A 21006-nucleotide genomic window follows, 5' to 3' on the forward strand; every position below is an offset into this window, starting at 1 on the left:
TTAAGCTCGCCTCGGGACTCGAGGAAAAGTCGACTGCACTCTCCGAGAGAGGCCGAGAGTGCATCCGGCTCGGTTTCTTCGGGTACGCTCGAGCGGCGAGTCGACTGTCTCCGTCGTACCCACGTGGACTCGCATCATCGCGCTCTCTTTCCGGCGGATATCGAGCCCGGGAAGAACGAATTGAAAGAAAGAAGAAAATGTAAAAACCGGAGCTCGACCTTCTTTCCGTCGATGTCCAATTTCTCGTCCGGAAAAGTTAGCCGCGCACGGCCGATGGACCGATCAGCTGATCAGCTGATCAGCTGATCGCTGCGCTCGTCCCATTCGCGGCCAGTCGCGCGAATAAAACTCGCCTCTCTACGCGAGCAGACGTTGCCGTTTTAACGAAAGCGCGATGTGTTCCATTATTCCAAAGAATGAATTAAAAGATTGAAAAAAGGAAACGAAGGACAGGCGGCGACAGGCGGGGCGTGGACGATAATGGCGTCCCCTTGCCAGGACGACGTAATGGAGTAATCCCCGTGCGTGACGACGAATCGAGGCCGAGGAGAGGAAACTTCGGACGGAAACTCACTCCGGAGATGGAGCGATCCCGACCCTGTCGAGAGGTTACCGGAGCCTCGAAGACGTTTAACGGCACGCAAGGTCCCTCCTGGAGGGTGCAATCACGATCCTCGGAAGATCGCTCGCAGTCGTCGAAATTGTCCGAAATAATCACGCGTGACGAGCCGTCGCCGTTACATCGACCCCGCCCTGATTCGAAAAAAAATCGACAGGGGATTTTACATTTTTAAGGCGCGCACTCCATTTTGCCACGATTTTATGGAACGCGTGCAACTTCGCGTATGGAGAAGTTTGCTTCTCATTTCACGTTTTTATGTATATCACCTTCTCTATGTAGAGTTCCCCTCTGGGGCTCAATAAAAATCGGTCTCTTTCTCCCTCTGTTAGGGCGATCCCTGGGGATGGGACTCGCGATACGTCCGCCGTTGAGGAAATCATCGACGTATCGCGATGGCCCGGCCGCGGAGAGGCCCGGAGAACCTGGAGAACCCGGAGAACCCGGACAACCCGGAGAACCCGAGGAACCCGAGAACCAGATCGCATCTTGCCGCACGGGAGAGGGACCGAGCCGGGCAGGTGCAACTCCGACTAGGCTGTCCCGAGCTGGGTCAACGCACTCCTCGGTCGACCTCGCTGGAAACGACGAGTCCGTCGAGATCGACTCCGCGAGCGACCCGGTTCTCCCAGCTCGAGAGCCTCCTCGCGCCGACCTGTCTCCATTTCTCGAATTTATCAATTTTTCCAATTTTTCAAATTTATCCGCTCGGTGTCAATTTTCTTCAGCCAGAGCCGATTCTCGTTCAAAGTGCTCAGGGATGCACTCTCGAAATCGCAACCGATTACAGGCATCGATAGCGACGCCCGTTGCGAACGCGGGAACATCTGCCGCGTTTCCGTTTCCGTTCCCGTTCCGTCGACGAGGAAGGAATCGTTGGGACCCAAATCTTGCGAGTCGTTGCGATTCGAGGTGCACCCCTCGACGCACCTGTCGGTATCCGCGGTGCCCCGAGGGGCGTTATTAATATGAGGGCCCATTAAGGCGAAACTTGGATCGATTATCGCTAGGAGCCACCGGAGGCGTCGATCGGCCGATCGGGGCCGCCTGCAGGAGCGAAACGCAGGACGCACCTGTCTCTCGCTTCCGTCCCCGCCGTCCCCGCCGTCCCCGCCGTCCCCGCCGTCCCCGCTCCCCTCGCCTCGTAAATCGAAGGTGTCTCGACGTCTGACCCGAATCCGCGATTCGAGATGATGTGGAGTCCATTTTCCCGGCGCGTGTCCAGTCTGAAAATGTGTGGTGAATTTCTTAAGGAAAAAAAAAAAAAAAAAATGCAAAAGAGAGGGAGAGAAAAGAGGAATTCGTGATTAACGGGGGAGCATTTCGTGGCGCAATCGAGCGAGCGAGTCGGCCTCGTCTTTGGCGGTTCGAAGGAGAAGAGGCGAGGAGGAGAGAGGTCGCGCTATCGGGCGGCCGAGGATGATCGGCAAATAAATGGTCGAAAATCTCGCGGCCCCTTTAAACCGTGCCCGTCTTCCCGAGTAACTTTCGAGACGTCCGTGGAAAATAACGAGAGGCTCCCCGGCGGGGACCGCGGCCATTTCGGTACCGGCGAGTCACGCGTAATAATCGTTATTTGGGGCTCCGGTAGCGAGAGAAAGTGCCCTACACCGTCGGCTCTCGCGTGTACGTCCGTTAAGCTAGCAGGACCACTTTGATTGGGCCCACCCAATCAAATAAAGTATACTCGAAAACTTGAGTGTTCTCTTTTCTTGTCAATTTATCCCCCGATGAAGAACTTTGCACCTCGAAAAGACCAAAATGACGATCGACCGAGATCATCGAGGGAACCAACGAGACCATCCGAACCAAAAGGATTCCATGCACCCACCAAAGAGCCCGCCGACATGACAAAACGACCTCTCGATAAGTCGGTGGTCCCTTATCGGGCCAGGGACTCTCGTCCGCGAACCGTTTCACGGTTTCCCACTTTCCCGGGCATCGGGGTTGGAAAGATGGTCTCCCGGTGAGAAAGGGCGCCTCCTCGGGCGTGACGTGGCGATCGTTAACGCGAGGAAGGGAGTCTCTCTCCCACGAGCGGCCCCGGCCCGTAACGAGAACGTACAAAGCTCCGGAACGTGGCCCTCGACTCTCCCGGGAAATCATTAGGCCTTGACAGGGATCGGTCGTCGTCGTCGTCACTTCTGGAATCATCGGAATAACTGAAATAAACCGACTATTCGAACTAATTGAAATGGTGAAGAAACTCGGTACACAGTTTCGAGCCAAATATATTTTTGAGCGAGATACTCGTTAGAAATAATCGCGACAACGACCCGTTCGCCGAGATGCATCCTACCGAAAGGGCGTGCCGGAGCACGTCCTGGCGATTCCGCGGAAGAGACGCGTCGTCTCGGCCGCGCCATTGTGTCGGGAAAGAGGTTCGAAAGCGCCGTCGGGACGATTTGGTAATCGGGATGACTGGTAGCTCAATTACCAGGCAATTGCGACATTGCGAAACGAGCGGAGCGCACCTGCGCGCTCGAGAGAAAGAGCAGACATTACTCGCGCGCGTCAAGGTGAGCGCACGAGCCCCTGGAGCGTGTGTACACGCGAGTGCACTCGCCGAGAGATGCATTACGATACCGGTCACGGCGTATCAAGGTACCGACGCCTCGGAGCGCACTTGCAGGGCCCGAAAATCGCGAACCCTCGACTTTCGGGCACGACGTCGAAATCTCCGATAAGAAACCCATTGGGCGAGCCGCGATTGCGTTTCAACATTTTTCTTATATTCTTCCTTTTAAAGGGGGTCATCGATCCAACGCGATCAAAATTCCCACTTGCGAATCGAGGATTCGATAAAATGACGTCCCAAAGAATTCCTTGCAAAATATCCGAGGCCATCCGTATCAAAGGAATCCCCTGACGTTACTTTCCAAAGTTCACCCCTTAAGGATGATTTCACGGTGGCCAGGGTTGGAGAGGACCGGGAGGTTCGAAAAGGGCTTCCAAAGTACGGAGCCGCGAAAATATCCCGGAAGAGGGAAAAATCTTAACCGTGACCGCTGAAAATGTGGCTCACGAACGAGAGTACGGACGGCGACTGCCATCGGCGTCCTCCGTTCCGAGAAACCTGTCCGGAGGTTTAATGGTCGCTCCTCGAGAACGAATAAGGTTCGTTAGCTCCGCCGATAAGTGGAGAGTCTCCCGACGGCGCGATCGGGCTTCCCCGGCCTACCCCGGCCTACCCCGGCCTACCCCGGCCTACCCCGGCCTACCCCGGTCCCCTTCGATTCCGCGTCCGTCGCCGCGCATCCGCTGCGCATCCGCTGCGCTTCCCGGCGCTTCCCGGCGCTTACCGTTAACACCGGGTGAGAGGTCGCGACACCGAGGGGCCCTATGCGCTTACGTGCACTCGAGTACCGAGGACTGCACGTCGCGTCGCAAACTTTCGATTTAACCGGCGAGGCCTTCCTCCTCCGAGCGGATTTACAGGAGTAATAAAAACCTACCGAAATATTTCATGGGGGCGGGGGGAGATAATATCGAATCGCTCTAAAAGTATCGAGGTCGAAAATATATAACTTGGAACACCTACTCGATGACGCGAGCGTTTACTGACGAGGTCTCGTCGGAACATCGGAATTCCTGAGTGCCGTTGCGGATCATCGATTTACCGGATCGAATTATCTCGGCCGCGTCTTGGCACGCGGATGAGGAAGCTGAGGAAAATTTTTCGATCGGTGCCTCAACGAGGTGCGAAGAAATTGTTTATACGCGCATCGACCCTCGCCGATTCCATATAAACTGTTTCCGTCGTTACGACCGTTCCGTGCCGCGATTCCGCGCGATCGTCCGTCCGGAGAGCGTGCATCGCGATTCTAGGACGCGCGGAGGACTCGTTAGCGCCTACCATTTGCACCGAGAGGCTGCACCTCCGTACGCGAAAGTACATAGAAACTAAAAGTGGCAATGACGAGAGACCCGCGCGACTTCCGTCCGACGTGACACCTCGCGAGACGTTGCGGAATCAGAGCCGAAGGTGTAGCGAGAAAGGACGGCTGGAAGGAAATTTCGGAGAGCCTCCTAAAATCACTGGACCGTAAAAACAGCGTATAAAAGGAGCATTAACGAATTTTTTTCTTTTAATTTTGATTCATATTTTAGGGAGAAATATTATCTTTAGGCGTTCGGAGAGCGCCTCGAGTTTCTCGTCGACGGTTTCTTGACATTCGCGGTTAACACGCGCGATCCGTTTTCACCGTCGACGCCGGAAAAAGTGGAGACCTCGACGAGGTCCTTGCACCGCGTTGCAGACAATGCATGCAGCGCGAACGAGAAACGGTCGAGACGTAGACCCCCGACTTCCGATTGGCACATAGACGGGACACTTAGGGTCGTTGTCTCTATAAACGCGATCGAGTATCCCGCCAAGAATAAGAAAAAGTGAGTCTAATCAGGGGATCGAAAGACGTGACATTTATACCACGTAAGTGAAATTCAGCGAAAAAAAAAAATGGTTTTTTCAATGCACTTTGACGAGTACATTCCGTCGGTTATTTCCACCCTTTCCTTCGGGGTCTGGGTCGCCCTTCCCTGAGACCCGTGATAAATAAGACCAGGTGCGGCGAAACCTCATCGGGTAATATCTCTCGTTAATACATCATTACCGCAATAATCCGGCGCTGATCGATGGCGGTTCGCGCAATTCGAGGCGCAGGCAAGGCCGCGACATTTTGTACGTTTTTCCCCGAAGGCTCCTTAATGGTTTATTATAAATACGGGGCGCGGAGCGAAAGAAAAAAAGGAATAACGGCCGACGCGACCGAGATTGCGGCAACTCGAGGTACATTCGAACTCGTTGCACGTAGTACGGGAACGGAGTATATGTAGGTAGAGGCCAAGAGCCGGCGGAGACTTCCTATTAGCTCATAAGTCGAGTTTCACGGGTCATTAGACGGTTAAAATCATGCACGGACAATTTCGCGCCACAAGGAGGGCCATCTTCCACGCCGAATCCTCGTCTCTAGGTTCCCGACGTGACGAAATCCCCAGGGAAAACCTGGACTTCCTGTTAGCTCGGACGTGGTTTCACGGGTCGTTGGGCAGTTAAGATCGCGCAAATTCTACTTAGACGGTGCAGACAGGAGGAGAAAAAAAGAAAGTCACCTATCCGAAGTTTTAATTGCCACTCCATAGTGCGCGGTAGCTTATGAATATTCCCATTAAGCGAAGGAAAAATCCTGCCCACCGGGGTGTAGGAAGTGCATGCGCGGTCGAATGCACCGAGAGGTGCACGGCCGCGAGGCAACGGTATCGCGGCGCGTCCAGCCGAGTAACACTCGGGATCTCTCTTTTTTTTCCCATTCATTCACAAGGAAATTATTTCACGGGGTGAATATCGCGCCACTGCGCATCAAACAAGGTAGGTAACGACGATTCGCGGTGGCCTTTAACGGGCCGCGAGCCAATCACCTCTTGTGCAGCCCTAAAACCGTGCGGTACGTGTCGGACCTCGGGACTTCCGATTGGCTCGTTCTCGCCGTCTATTTCAATTCGGGCACGCCAAATTTCCCGCAAGAACGTCGAATCTAATTCCGGGCCTGGCACCTCTCGATTTTCGCCGCATCGGTTCGACAAGTCGCCTCTACTTTGCATGGTCTAACGTAACGACGGTAATCCCAAGTCTCGCTTGCATCTTCTACCTATATCGGCGGCATCGAGCGCGCAATTGTAGGAATTCTTCCTTATACACCGGGAGTGTAGATATAAATTAACCATAAAGTCGATAGCGACATGGGTTTCCAATCTATTTCCGAACGTCATTTGGATCGCTCGAGTGAACTTTGTTTCTTTTTTCGTTTTTCTACGCGACATCGGAGTTGCAAATTGCAAGTTAGATGCCTCGACCATTCTTCCGGGGAGACGGTCGCGCGGATCCGATGCCGGCGGAATTTCTCCCCGCGATCAGCTGATCGCGATTCCGAGCGCGGCCGGTACACGCGCTCGCTCCCGCCATTTTCCCTCGGGATCGCCAATTGTTCCCCGGATCTCTGGACCCTTGCAGGTGAGATTCCACCTCGGTCTCACGATTCCGCGTTGCCGGCGCCTCGATAAATCGAGCGCACCGGTGAAATCGTCACGACACCCGAGCCGCTGAAATCCCGTCGAGATGCACTTCGCGCCGCCTTTTATTTCGCGCTATCCCGCGATACGCGAATTCCACTCGAGACCGTTCGGTCGCGGTAAAAATAACGTCCAAGCCGACACCGCGCATTTCGAAGGTAGCTGACACTTTGTTTTTTAAGCGTCCCTATTTTTATTTATTTTCCCTGCTGCCTATCACCACGTGCAGGGGAACGAAATTCCTCGTCAACTATATATTTTTTTTCGTTAACGTTGCGCGCATTCCTTGCCGTCTGGATAGCGCAGCCCACTCAAGAGAGTCCAATAAATGATAAATAAATGAAAAAGAAAAAAAAATTCTAAACGAATAACGAAGAATAAAGACCCGCTCATCGACTACCGGCAATCCATTCGGCGGGACCTCGGCGGGGCGTTCGGAAAAATCCCGCGTGCGGAGAGAACACGGCCAGGACGAAAGACGCGGTCACGCTTCGAAAGCACGCAGCGGTCGTGACGCACAATTAGGTGCAACAGGTGTCCGCTCGCTCGGCTCGCGATTTTCAAACAAAACCTCGAGATCTCGCCCACGACTATCTCGATCGACTTTCGCGGCCGTTCAAAGGGAAGCGGGTGAAAACGTGGAAAGATGCCCCTTGGCGCCTCGACTTTTTATCGGACGAGCCCTGGATTTCTTCCCTCCCCGCATCCCGAGGAAGGAAGCAAAATCTCTCTAACGAGATAAAGGAGGGGGAAAAAGAAATGGATAGACAATACCGAACCACCGTCGCGGTCGTTCGTTTCTTCCGCGCAATTTGTACAATTTATTCGAGGTTACGGCCGCGAGTAATCCCGCCTCGCTCTTTTTGCGAGGCCGGTCCCCGATATCGCAGTCAGTGGCGCTTTCACGAAAATCACCGATACCGCGCGTGTGTCCGCCTCGTGAGTCAGAGCCCGGCGTTACACATTTCAAAGTGAAATCGGACCTCTTAAATGGGGGGGGGGAGGTATTGAAAAAAAATTTAAAAAAAAGGTACAACCGCACCGCAAATTCAGCGCTCCGCCCGGTGAGTATCTAGAGCGAGTGCATCGAAAATTTCTAACGCAACGGTAATCGTCGAAAGGGATTCTCGGCTTCGATTCGTAATTCGAGACCCCGTCCATTCGCTCGCCAGACGTCCGACCGCGTCGATGCACCCCCCTCGCTTTTTTTCTCGCTCCGGGAGAAGCGCGTGCTCAGGAATTCCTGAGATGCTGCGCACTCGTCCGGCCCTCTTTTCTCGGGAAGGGCCGATCGAGCAGAAGGAAGTCAGTGTTCGATATACTCCGACATGCCCCTTTGACGGATACAAATGGCATTTCTCTTGATAATAACGAAGACCGGTCGCATCGGCGTTTAAAGATAATAAGATAATAAGAAAACGTTAACCAGATTCGGCTACTCGTGTAGACTCTGGCCCTTTAATTCGAGCGCGTTGTACCGTGATATTTCGGCCGGGGCAATCGGAGATTACGGTATTCCAACACCTTCCCTCCTGACACGGGTTCCGATTAAGCGGAGCTTAAATTCAAACTATCTTAATGGTATCGACCCTTGATAATTTATGGCCGCCGTCTCCTTTCTAACACCGGCACGGAGGAGAGAGAGAGAGAGCCCTTGGCCGTACCGTTCCATTCACAAGTCAGGACCCGTTTTTCCTAATTATGTAACCTAATGGCGTTTTCCAGGGGGCCGATTACCCGCACCGGTTGCACCGCTCGAGGGCCTCGATATGGAATCGAAATCGTGCATCGATTCCCCGATAGAGAAATCATAACGGTTACAATGTCCTCCAGGGAGGGTGCAAAACAAAAGAGATATTTCTCCGGCACACCGTGTAGCAAATATACGTCGTAACGGTGTCGTTCGATAGCGTGGGTCCATTCATGGGAGTTGGAGAGACCACAGGACGTATCCCGGTTCGCGGCGTCAAAATCTCCTCGGAGAAGAGCCCCCCCCCCTTGTAGGACCGGTCACTCACCGAGAACCGAGAGGCTGAGTCCGGAGCCGGGACGAGACGGCCTGTGTCTGTCCGGAGGCGCCATGGTGTTCTTCTTGGTGTCGGGTCGCACTCACACCATCCTCCGCAGGGCTGCCTGGGCGGCCCTCGAGGCGCGTTCACATGGACGCGGGGTTCGAGTCCCGGATACCACGCGGGCACTGCGTCACCATCCTCCCGGGCGAAGACGCGCGGCGTTGCCCGAGTCGAGAGGGTCGGGAGGGTCGGAAGGAAAAAATCGCGCTCTGGCCGATACCGCTTCCACCAACGGACCGGAGTACACTGAACGGGTTCGAACGCGCACCGCCGCGGCTCGGCAACCGAGGCGCGCGATTGGTCCGCCGGGGACCTGCGCGCGCAGCCGGTCGGCCGCGACCGCCGTGCCGGTCCAGTCGGTCGGCGCGCCTGCGCACGGCCGGTTGTCCCTCTCTGTCTCTCCCCTGTACCGGCGGACGGACGTTGCACTCGCGCTCGAGACCACTCGAGACGGGGGACCGGGATAATGCGCGGTTATACGAGCGCGCGCATTCGTGCGCATTCGTGCGCACGCACGGCCTCGCTCGGGTCTCGCCTCGCCTTCTCTTATCGGGCCGCGAGACGCCGAGCGATCGCCCGTGAAAGAAATCTTCGGCTCGAGGTAAGGAAACCTCGCCTCTCGAGATGTCCGCGACGTTCCCGCGGAGAGAGATCCCTCGCGCATTTCCTGCGGTTAAGAAATACCCTGCGTGCTTTCCGAGGTGTCGCGGGATGGCGCGATGCATTCTACGTGGCGGATCCAAAATTTCGCCTCCGCTGCGCGCGCGGTAGACCGTTGAGATTTGAATGGGTCACGTGACCGCCGAGGACCAATGGGAGCGCTCCGTGGGACGTCGCGGAAAATCCGATAATGCCGGCCGCGACGTGCGGAGGCGTTTTTTCTGGCGCGGCCACTCGAATCGGATACGCCGGCGTCTGCCGGATGCGTCGGGATTCACCGATGGAGATAAGTTGGTCAAACCGATCGGTGACTAGGTCAGTTGCAAAAAACGCCTCAGGTATACATACGGGATGACGGGATCTCGCTGCACGGTTCGCTTGAACCAGATGGTTGCCGTTAGCTAAGTCTTAAAATAGAGCCCGCGGATGGGATTAACCTGGTCGCGTCAATTTGCGACTTCGATGCATCTAAGCTTTACGATAAATCCATTGTCCGGTCGTGGTCCTTGATTCTCTCCGATTACTCGGAATTTGGATATTTTTTTCTATCAACGGTCACATTTTACCCACTTCGGTTTTCTAGCGAACGAGTCGCCGCCGACCGGGCGCGGGAAAAAATGGAATTCTACCGCAAGGCTGGCGCCAGGAGGAATCCAATTCCTGCGTGGATTAATGCCGTACACATGTAAGTGCATCGTTCATTAGATTAGCTGGTAACGGAAGCCTCGGCGGGTACAGATAGCACTGCTCGGCACCGGCGATAAACATGTAAATTGAACGTGAAACCTGCGATGGAAAAGACGCGATCGTAACATCGAACCGAGGAACGTAAATATCGAGCACGGAATTCACGGTAAGTATACCGCACTCTGGTCGTAACGCCGGGTAGATACGATTGCAAAATGAAAGCTTCGTTTCAAACTAACATTTTTAATTAGCGTTCTAAACTAACGTTCGAACGAAAAATCTAGGGTGATCGAGAGTCCGTCCGGCGATGCAGTGGTCACGGCGTCTCCGACGCCGAGAGAAAAGAGCCAAAGAAGACCATGGAATCCTAGAGGAACCGTCCGCCTGGGAGTCCACCGCCGGCCACCTCTCCTAGAACCTCCGGTCCAGATATCGCTCGTAGGCGAGGAAACGTCCGCGCGAAGCAAGAAAGGACGTCCCTACGTAAGCGCATAACGCAAGCAACGGGGATCATGGCGGCGCTCCGAGACAACGGTAAAGGGCCTCGAGCGAGACGTAGGCGCATCCGAATCGCGGATGCGCCGGCTAGTGGGCAGACGCCGGAGTGTTTTATTCGATTGTAAATCGAGGATAACGTACGCGCCCGCCGAGACGCCTTCGAGGTTGGAGCTGGTTCGAGCTTTGAGGTTATGTCGAGGGGCTCGTAACCGCGCGCGCCCCACTCCGAGTCGCGTCAGGTGGACGTAAATGGAAACGACGCATGCGCGAGTCTGCGAAAACGGCGAAAACCACCGGACGAGGCGTAACGAGGCGTAACGAGGCGTTTCGAGAGATGCCCGGTCCACGAGGATGCACGAGGATGCACGAGGAGTCGTCCCGCTAGCGCTCTCTCGCTCGCTCCGCGCGCCGCCCTTCCAAGTTCCACGGGCTTGACCGATCCCGAGGAGACGCGAACAGGTTAAAGTCGTTGTATATATCGCGCCGGCCACCGTCTAACCTTACCTACCGACCTACCTAACCGTCTACCTTATGTTCCTCGGTTCGCTGCCCAGCGCGCCCCACCAGGGATGACCGTGGATGGGTTTACGGCCATGTGCGCGTCCGGGAATTATTTTCGCTTTAGAAACTCCAGGGCAGTCCTTAACGCGAGATTAACATTGGAAGCCCTTCCAGGGACGATGGAGGACGGAAAGGACGGCCGATGGCGGTCCTATCGAGGTTTTCACCTGTCACCGCCACGTGTACCCGGCCAGACGGAGATGATCGACGGCAGGTTTACGACCCATGGCGTCTGGCGATTATTCTCGCCTTACGGGTTTTCTGGCCAATGTGGAAAGCTCTCTTCCACTCTACGAGGAGGTCTCTGCGCGCAGAGACCTCCTTGTGTCTGCATCGTCTGCACGGTACAACGACCCGGACTCATCCTCTAAGGTTTGAGGCTAAGCATCGATTACGTTTGGATTTACCCGGATAAACCAATCAACTGATTCTCTCTCCAGATTGGATAATTCCCTGGGACGGCTTTAAACGTCACTTCGTGAAGCTGGATCTACGCTGGACGAGCGTGAAGTGTTTGCTCGAGTCAGGGGCCCTTTAACCGAGGATAGCGCACGTTGTCAACGTCTGGTAAGTTAAGGCACCCCCGATGGGCGGGAAACAGCTGATCGTTTAAAGGACTCGACGAGCGAGGTGTCGGGAACACCTCGAAGAGCGTCGAGGGATCGATCGACGGGCGACCCCGCGACATCCAGGTAGCTGTCCGGTCCGGGAAAAAGGAAGAGAAAAAGGAAAAGCACGGAAAGTAGGAAGGGACGTGTCGCGGCCGGGTTCGCGCTCGCTGGAGCGTTCCGCGCCTTCCTACGTGGCCCTAACTCGCGGCGGATGCTGGTGGGCGGACCGGGATCTCCGGGCCCGGGGAGGCGCGAGGGAACGCGGCCGGGCCCACGCTGAAACGAGCACCGGGTAATTAAACGAGCACCTCGTCGTTAAAAACGACAGGAGCACGCATTCTCCGGCGTTTTCGTGCCGGAGAGCGCGCGCACCGGACTCGCGAGACGCCCAGGATGCGAAAAGGGTGTACAACCGGCCCAGGAGTAGCTTCCCCTCGGCCTCTCGAAACCACTTAATCGTCCCCCGACGATCTCGAGGACCGAACGCGTCCTCTAGCCCCTCGAATTCTCCAGTCCGACCCAATCTTGACCGTTCAAATTAGACCCAAGCTCGTCGTCGGCATCCCTCGTACACCTAGATGTAAGACGCGGTAGATTATAAGGACCACCGATTCGCCGGCGAATTTCGAGCCATCCTCTCTTTGGCTCCGAACTCGCCAGACGAGGTTTCGGCTCCCGGGACGAATTAACCGCGAGCGGGTCCCCGGGGATCGGCGGGAGCGTCCGGTCCTGGTGGAGGGCGAACGAGGCGCTTACACTTATACACGTGGAGCGACAAAAAGAGATGCCGATACCTCGGGGGTGCTCCTCCGGGTTACTCACGGGTACCGGGACAGGTATGTACTTGGCCTCGGGGAGCGCTCGCTTTTTTGCGGGCAGAAAACTCGTTTAAGGGCAGCCAGGTTCCGCTCGAACCTCCGCGTCAAAATATTGACCCTCTCGTCGAGAAACGAGACCCGGATCCGGCTCCTGCGCAATTCGCGACGCGCGTACCGATCTCGCTCGCAGTCGGTTCCAAATAGGCGGGCATTAGACGCAATTGGATGCGTGGGCATCGCGCTAAGCGGCGAATCGCTAGCGGACGTCCCGAGCGGGGTCGCTCGCCCACGCCGTGAATCCGCCGCGGGAGCTCGGTTATTAATCCGAGTCTTCTTCTAGGTCTTCCGTGGCCGGAGCCTCGGACGGAGGGCCCGATCGAGGGACTGGCTCAGCGTGGAGGAATTCTGGAGCAGGGCCAGGTAGAGGCCCCGAGGGAACGCCGCCTTCTCGGCCGGTGAATCTTGAGAATCTTCGACATCTTCGGCATCTCAAATCCAGATACCAGACTGCAGCTCGGACCTTCCCTCGTTGGTATGACGAGAAGACACGTTTGCTTGAGAAAATCTCGCCTGGATATCGAATCCGAAGGGTGAGATAAGTCCCGAGAAATCCTCGCGTGCGAGTCCGGTCTCTCCGGGCCTCGAAGTCGGTTCGATGGCTCGTTTCGCCTCGTTTTAAGGCCGGTGATGGGCGCCGGCACGCGAATTTTACGCCCCGTCAGGACGGCCGAATAAGACCCGGGAGCCCGTGTACACGCGAGTGCCGGCGTGTTCGCAGGAGGCGAGTTTATGTCGTGCGGTCTCGATGCCGGTGACGTTTCGAGGCGAGTATGCGTGTTCGGGGCCGAGATGATGCGGTACCCCCGATTCTTTTTTCTCGCCGAGTGCGACGCTATCCGCTCGTTACGGACGGTGACGCGATGCTGCGGGAATATTTGAAGGGACCATCAAAAGCGCCCGACGGGGATAAAAGGCGATAAAGGGGGAGCGGAGACACGAAACGCGAGACCGCTTCGCTAGGTCGCCTGCCATTAGCGCGCTAATCGTCAATTATCGTCGCAGGGGTTCCCACGGGCAGCCGGGCGGGACAATGCGGTGAAGTCCAGCGGGAGCTCGTGCCGATTGCGAGTGCGGGGCCCGGGCAAACGCTTCCCGCGGCGGCATTGTCATGCAAACGACGTAGCACGGGAGAAGCGAGGTTTACACAATGTCTAATTACCTGCAATCCACCTGAGGGTCGTCCCCGACCCTGCGCCCGGAGGGGCCGTCGGGGAGAAAATAGAATTTCAAAGTCCCTTACGCTTGCCTCTGCATATGCATGACTTACGAATGAGATTCCGCACGAGCGTGCAGTCTCTCGTGTCCGAGACCGTACGTCGCGTTCGCAGGTATCCTGGTACGTTTACGAGCGAGATCACGCGTGTGCGTGCCGTCTCGGCCCCGTCTCGATGGGCCCCATACGTGCTCGCGTCATATAGACCCATGGTAAACGGCCAGACGGACGTAGGAACAGTCGTGGGGTTGTAAGTACTCGCACACGGGGACGCGCGATGTCGAATCGCGATACGAACGGAGCCTTACGTGCGTGGACACCCCGTTCGCCCACGGGTCTCGCACACGCACCCACCCACGTGGCGTATGTACATGGTATGTAAAAGGTATATAAAAGGTACACGAGTAGTCGGCACGATGATCGAAAAAAAAGGACCTTTCGAGATGACCATCCGGAGTTCCCGTAGACGTTGATAACGTACTTGCATACGTTTCTAACAAGCCCCGGCTTTTTGTCAAAAATCCGCGCAATTGGTCGAGCACCAGGCAGTGACTCCACGCACGTGTAGATAGTACACCGAGAGGGCTCAGGGAATCCACCGGCACCCGATTGATCAAACTTTCCATTTAAATCGACGCAATGCCAACTGTACCGTGATTACTCGCCGGCACCCGTGCACTATCTCCTTTGTAAGGAGATTAGGGACAGTTTCCTCTCACGGCGCGTGCTCGAATCGATGTCCGCCCATTACGGGTCCGCTGTACCCGGAGCAATTACACTTGTAGTATTTATAATGCGATAATACAGCGGATACGCGCGACAAAGGCTTCGTTAACGTCCATTATAGGAGCGTTTACTATTACCCACTTACACACCCGACGAGCTTGCCCTTGCAGCGATTAAACCGCGATAGCGTCGCGGACACGCCGTCTCTCTCGCCGATACTCGCGGCCGATTTCCGCGGTGCATGAACCGTCCGCGAGTACCCTGTTAAGTACCCGAAGAAATTGCTAGCGTGCCCTACATAGAACTAACGGTTATATCACGGTGGCCACGTCGATACTGGCGACGATAGCGTTGAACCTCTCGCTATCCTCCTTTTTGACATAAACTTCCACCACGTTATCAGGGATAACCAGTGATAGCAGGTCTCGATCGGTATCTCGTTCCTCCGGCCGTTCCATTGACGATGCGCCTCCTCGGCACCGGATGAGCCGTAATCGCCCCTTATCATCCGTTCCGCTTGCGGGCAAATTCGCGGGTCACGCGGTGCGATCGGCGTGAATGGTCGCCGTGGGTGCTGTAAAACCCGTAAACCCGGGCTGCGTAACCGTCGATGCACCGAGTGCCCCGTATGTGCGGCGTGCAGAGAGTATGCACCGCGTTCATCTACACACACACACACACACACAGCGAAATACGTGTCCACTCGCCCACGCGCGGCTCCCACGCGGCCGCGGCCCGGGCTCGCGTTCATTCATTCGCCCGCTCCTTCTTTCATTCAAGGCCCGATACACTTCGATCGCGAAACTAGCCGCCTCGACCGGAACCGTGTCTTAACGGTGCTCGTCTACCCCGGAGGCGCAAGGATCCTGGAGACGCTCCGGCAGGACACTCGAAAAGGAACGCGCGGAATTACGCAAGGCCCGCTTTCACCTCCGCTTTGATATAAAACCGTCAAGCAGGCGCGGGAGCAAAAAAAGAGAGAGAGAGACGGGAGGGACGACGCCATTAAAATTGAAATACTTTCTCTGGCCACCTCCGAGTAACGAGGGTGTAAAAATGTGGGTCACGGTCCCAGGGAGGAGGCGATCCGCGGGATTTGCCGCTTCCCACGGCGAAAACCGTACAGATCGGCCGGCCCGATCGCCCCGTAAAAAGGCCACGAAGTCCCCGCGATTATCATCTCCCCCTCTCTTTCTTTTTTCTCTTTTTTTCGACGTCGCCCTACGTGTTCGAGATCGGAGATCTCGTAAGGGCGTCGGGGGAGATGCGGTACACGCCGTGTACGTGTCCGGCATCGCTCCCCGGGTGAGCGCGGAGAGAGACGTAATCCCGATCTCGTCGAAAGTCCTGGACACGCGATCATCCTCGGGTGTCGACGCCCACGCTCGATTGGCACGCGTCGGGGAGGGGCCCCTCCTTTCGACGACTCCGCTTTTCGCGTGTACACCTGCATCGCGATGCACCTAACTGCACCTAACTGCACCTAACGCACCTCCGAGCGTCACGCCTGCGCTACCCGCGAAATTACGCGTTGCCCTCGTTTACGAGGAAATCCCGGATAATGGGATTTTAAAGCGTCTACTCTAATGTTCATATATTTATAGGCGCTTGTCCGTGTAAATGCTGTCGGGGCGAGCGGGAATTTAATGGCTACCGCAAACGAATCGTGTAGGTACCGCCGGTTTAGAGACTCGCCAATTGGCCGATATGCGTATCGCGACCGTATGGCTGGCACAAAGGAGGGCTTATCACGGGCCCCGAGCGCGGCCGGATAACGAAGGGATTCGCCCGTGAGAGGAAACTATTAAGGAATTAATAGAGTTGCCAGACCGGCGCCAAGTGGCGATAAGAGCTATCGGTCCTCCGAGGGGCGATAGCGGTATCGCCCCTAGAATTCTCGATTCCCTCGGGAAGCGCCGAATCGAAGGGACTCCCGGGATGAGATAAACGCTCCTGGACGGTGATTCGCCGAAAGTAAGGGGAACCTCGAGATTAAAAGTCGTTTTCGCTACGTAGTCACCGCGCGGAGTCCCCGCGAGACATAGTTCCTAATGATGTCAGCGGATTTTTCTGCGCCGACCACGCCTGTTCTTTCTCTCGTCGCAAGGTCAATTTTGAAAATTGTCTCGACGTCGTCGTGACTCACCACGAGTCGAGTCGGTAAGGTGGATCGCCGGATTGCGGGAAAGGAAACCGAAGAGACTCTCGCGGTAAGCGACCTCGAGTGGCTGTACCGTCGGTCGATTGTTACAAAGTGTCACAAAGGCAATTAACACTCGTATCGGACGTCGCTTGATATAAAAAGGAAAAGAAAAAATAGTCAATGTACTCCACCCCTCTTTGGGGACTCGAAGCGCTCGCCGCGCTCGCCGCGCTCGCCGCGCTCGCCGCGGATCTCCGTAAAAGTTAGGATTACGTGACTTTTACGAAGGAAGGAAGTTCCACCAACCATTAACGTAGACCTCTTCGTTCACCAGGGTCTCCTCGTCGTCGGTGTCCGGCCCCAGAGAGACCGGCGTGTACACCAGCGAATCCCTGGACCTCATCTTCCTCCTGGATGCCGCGCCCCTCAGACTCGGCGATGCATCGGTGCCCTCCCTAGAAGAAAGTCGTTTCCTGAGAAGCTCTAAGCCGACCTCCAGGGTCGAAGGGGTGGAGGGACGGCGGAAGTGCATCCCGAGTATACTCGACCGCACGTGCGAGCGGTTAAGGCCAAAGACTCCCGTCTGGTCCGAGTGAGTCAGACCGCCAAATATAGCGATATCGGGGGGAATTCCTCGGATTTTTGCAGACTGCGACCTGTCGTGCGGACCGACGGAGACTGCATCGTCGCCGCCGAGGTCCTGGAAGCACCGATTGCGGAGCGATCGCTGCTGGGGGTGAAGGGTAAACTCCCGAATTCATCGTAATAATTTAGAGAATGGGTATTTGGGTGGATATCGTTGAATAAGAGAAGAATCGGAGAAGACAAGGCTGGATGTTGATATCGACGAAGGGAATCGTCGGGCAGCTGGAAGCGGGTCTAAATGAATCTCCTCGGGGCGAGACCCCCCGGGGACTGGATCCCGAGAGCGAGGATCTATTTTCGGCGCTCCTTGCGACGCCGTCTCGACACGCCGGCAGACACCGTTATTCTTCGGAGATCCGGAGAGAGGAGAGACGAGATTCGCCGCGGCAACCGGCGGACGAGAAGATTCGAAGGTAAATTCCCGCAGAGACCTACGTGACCAGCCTCGATTGGCAACGATCGGCCAGGAAGTGGGGAATGCCGGGGACCTTTACAGGTGACTCGCCGACTCCCCTGATAATTATCCGGCGGAAGGACCCGGCCCTCTCCTCGTCCAGAGGAGAAGCGGAGAGGCAAGGAAGAGGACCTTACGAGTCGAAAAATCCATCCAATTTCTATAAAAAAGGAAAAAAGGAAAAAAAGAACGGAAGAAGAAGATACGCCGAATCGCGAGTTTCTCCAGGGAACGCCGCAATCGCGATTTCCCATAAGCAAACGAGCTCGAATTGGTCCATTATGACAATGAAACAATTTACCGAGCCGCGCAAACGTTCGAGACGAGGAGCGAAACGTGGGAGAGAGGACGTCGGGTGTCCGGCAGGATGTGGTTCCCTGCTTCCATCCGCTTTATGTCCTGTGGGATCGACGGGTGCGTGCAAAGTGCAATTTTATACCGCCCCGACTAATTCGGACGAAAATGTATCTCCTTTCCATTTTCTCCCCGTTGCGCTCCTCGGCAATTAAAACCAGACTCTCCGTAGACGCTAGGAGGAACGATCGATATCGATCAGCCGTCCCGTCTCGTCCCCTGTCCGACTGGCCCCCTTGCCGGCTCGAAGACCATCCATTTCCCGGAGTTGAACGAACTCGCGCCTCCAAATGTCACCGGAGTCTCGTGCTATAATTCCCCTAGCGCCCTCGAATTTCCCCACTCGCGACGGCGCACATGTCCCACGGGGGTGCGGCGCGTCGAGAAGAGTCGAATGGTCAATTGGAACCGATCACCGTGGACGATCGACCCGGTATCGACCGCTCTTCGAATGCGGCGAGTCCCTCCGTCTTTTCCCGATTTCTCCAAAAATCTCCGAAAATCTCCGAAAATCTCCGAAAATAGGCGACCCTTCCGTCAGGTATTTTTTTGTTTTTTTTCTCCGGGAAGCGTTTCGGTCTCCATCAATTTCACGAGGGTTTAACGAACCAGGACCGACTCGGAATGAAATTCCCACCGACGTGGCCGCCGTGTACGGATTCCTCTGGTTTTAACACCGCCTCGCTTCCAGTTATTTCGGGGACTTGCACGTTTGTCCGAAAATCGATGATCGCGGTGTCCGTCTCGAAACCGGATAAAAATGACAAACGTTGTTTTAATAGCCCTGTTGATGCACCCGGGGGTGCACGCGCCGAGGGTGGACTCGGAGACGCATTTGCGAAGGGTGCCATCGAGTGACGAGTGGCTGTCGCGTGCGGTCAAAAATAGAATAGAAGGCTCCGACGCATCCATAGGTGGAACGCGAAGGGGCAGCGGAGAAATTTAGACTGGAAGAAGAGGGGCGAGGGGCGAGGGGCGAGGGGCTAGAGAGCGAGATTTAGGCAGGGTCGAGTCCGTTGACTTTCCTCCTCCGGGGTGAGAAGTCGCGTCTAGGGAAGCTCTATTTCCGGTTTAAATCCGGAGCAAGGGTACGCCCGAGTGGCGCGCGAGCCGGAAACGCCTTTCTTGTACCGCTCGCCTGGTTTTTTCGCCCTCCTTCCGACGACTCGAGCGAACTTATGGAAATCGATTAGCGGTAGAACAGGAGACAGGACAGAATCTCAGGACTTCCTCGGAGAATCGAGGAATCCGCCGATGTCGCTCGAGTCACGCCCAAGGAGAGTCGCGTATTCGCGAGATCGTTAACCGATGAAATAATAAATTTGGGATTTTTAGGGAGGAGGAGAGCTGGATTCGGCTCTCGGGAGCGAAAGGGTGGCGTCGGCGAAGATGCAGCGAGCGCGGCTCGCGAATAAAGGAGAGGAGTATAAAAGCTTACCGGGTGCTCGACCTCGAAATAGCGGCGCGATGCCGCGTTCCTCCGCCGGTTTTTCACGGTGCACTTTATTCCCTCCTTCGAAGCCACGGCCCGGCACTCGCTCTCGCCTATTCCTGGCGCGGTCGGTCGACGTAAAAGGATCGCGAGCCGAGCCTCCTATCGAGTCGAGATCGGCCGACGCGACCGACGCGACCGACGCCACCGACGGAGACGGGATCTCCTGGAGATCCCCGCGACGACCCCCGCGATAACTGGGAATTCGACCCGGGCGTCGCCCCGACGTCGACGGCGACTCGTGGGAGGCGGTCAATAAATAAACTAGTAAACGAATTAACGAATAAATAAATAAATAGAATAAATAGGACGGACTCGCTCGCGACGACCGTCCGGAGCCCGGGACCGACTCGTGCCGACTGCGGGGCCGTGGCGAGCTTTTTCTTCATCGTTTTCCCCGAACCCGAGGGGGACGTATCCTCCCTTCTCTCCTCTTCTCTCCTCTTCTCTTCTCTCAGCTGCTACGGGAGCGGAATCGCTGCATCCTGCGAGGCGCCGCTCGCGTCGCGGTCCTTCCCGTCAATTTCTTCGACCTTCCGCTAATGATAACGATCACGGAAGGATCTTCAGAATATTTATAGATTGTCCCGTGATTTGCCAAATTATTTCCAGATCTTTGCGTCATTTTCTAAATGATCTCGAAAGTATTTCTAGATTTTATGCATCGCTTCCGAAGACATAGGAACGCGGAGCGAGCGATCGAGCGCGAAGATCCTCGAGATAGGACGTGCCTGCCCTCCCCTGGACCTAATCCGCTCTCGCCTCCCTTCGACGCGTGCCGCGTTTCCGCCGGAACGGCCCCCGCAACTCCGAGCCCTTTTTTGTCCCCCGAACCTCGTCGAGGATGCGAGCGTCTCTTCAAGCTACACTTTTTATTTCATCGATCCGAGGGCTACAGAGAGTCGCTCGGCGTCGAGCAAGCTTAGAGAAGCGAGAGCGCCCCAAAGAATTCGAGCGCGTGGAATAAGCTATAGTTACCATTTTTTTAGCATTTTCCCTTTAGTTAAGAAAAAAAATATATCCCCGAACCATTGTCCACGGCGCCGGCAGGTGCGAGTGCCTCTCGCAGGTGTAGCGACGTTGACCAGTCCTCGACTCCCGCGGTTTTCCGACCTCGAGGTCTTCATAAAGGGAGCCCAGGACTCTCGTCCATCTTCTATCGTTTCCTCGAGTTTTCCATCGAACGGCCCTCGCGCTGCGATTTAACCGGTCGAACGTAACGGTGTGTAGTCGCGAGAGGCATCGGCACCCTCGACGAATCCACCCCTCGGCAGGTTTCGACGACATCCTCGAGGCGAGATCGATTTCCGATCATCCAGCAGGT

At 55.9% G+C, this 21006-nt stretch overlaps 1 protein-coding gene across 2 annotated transcripts in view; it reads right to left on the bottom strand.

Moving 5' to 3' along the window:
- LOC105697390 (protein TANC1) overlaps nucleotides 1-17299 on the bottom strand; it is a 27032-nt gene extending 9733 nt beyond the window's left edge. Inside the window, exon 1 of one of the 2 annotated variants that reach the window (XM_012420664.2) lies at nucleotides 17044-17299. In XM_012420664.2, coding sequence (XP_012276087.1) covers nucleotides 17044-17269 — 226 coding nt within the window. In that variant the 5' untranslated portion in view covers nucleotides 17270-17299. Of the gene's footprint in view, nucleotides 1-8706; nucleotides 9100-17043 lie in introns of those variants that run through there. The other variant, XM_012420665.2, reaches the window with a different exon arrangement.
- Nucleotides 17300-21006: the final 3707 nt, after the last annotated feature.

Source organism: Orussus abietinus, unplaced genomic scaffold (assembly GCF_000612105.2).
Source record: "Orussus abietinus isolate OABI.00-Male unplaced genomic scaffold, Oabi_2.0 scaffold92, whole genome shotgun sequence".
Lineage (NCBI taxonomy): Eukaryota > Metazoa > Arthropoda > Insecta > Hymenoptera > Orussidae > Orussus > Orussus abietinus.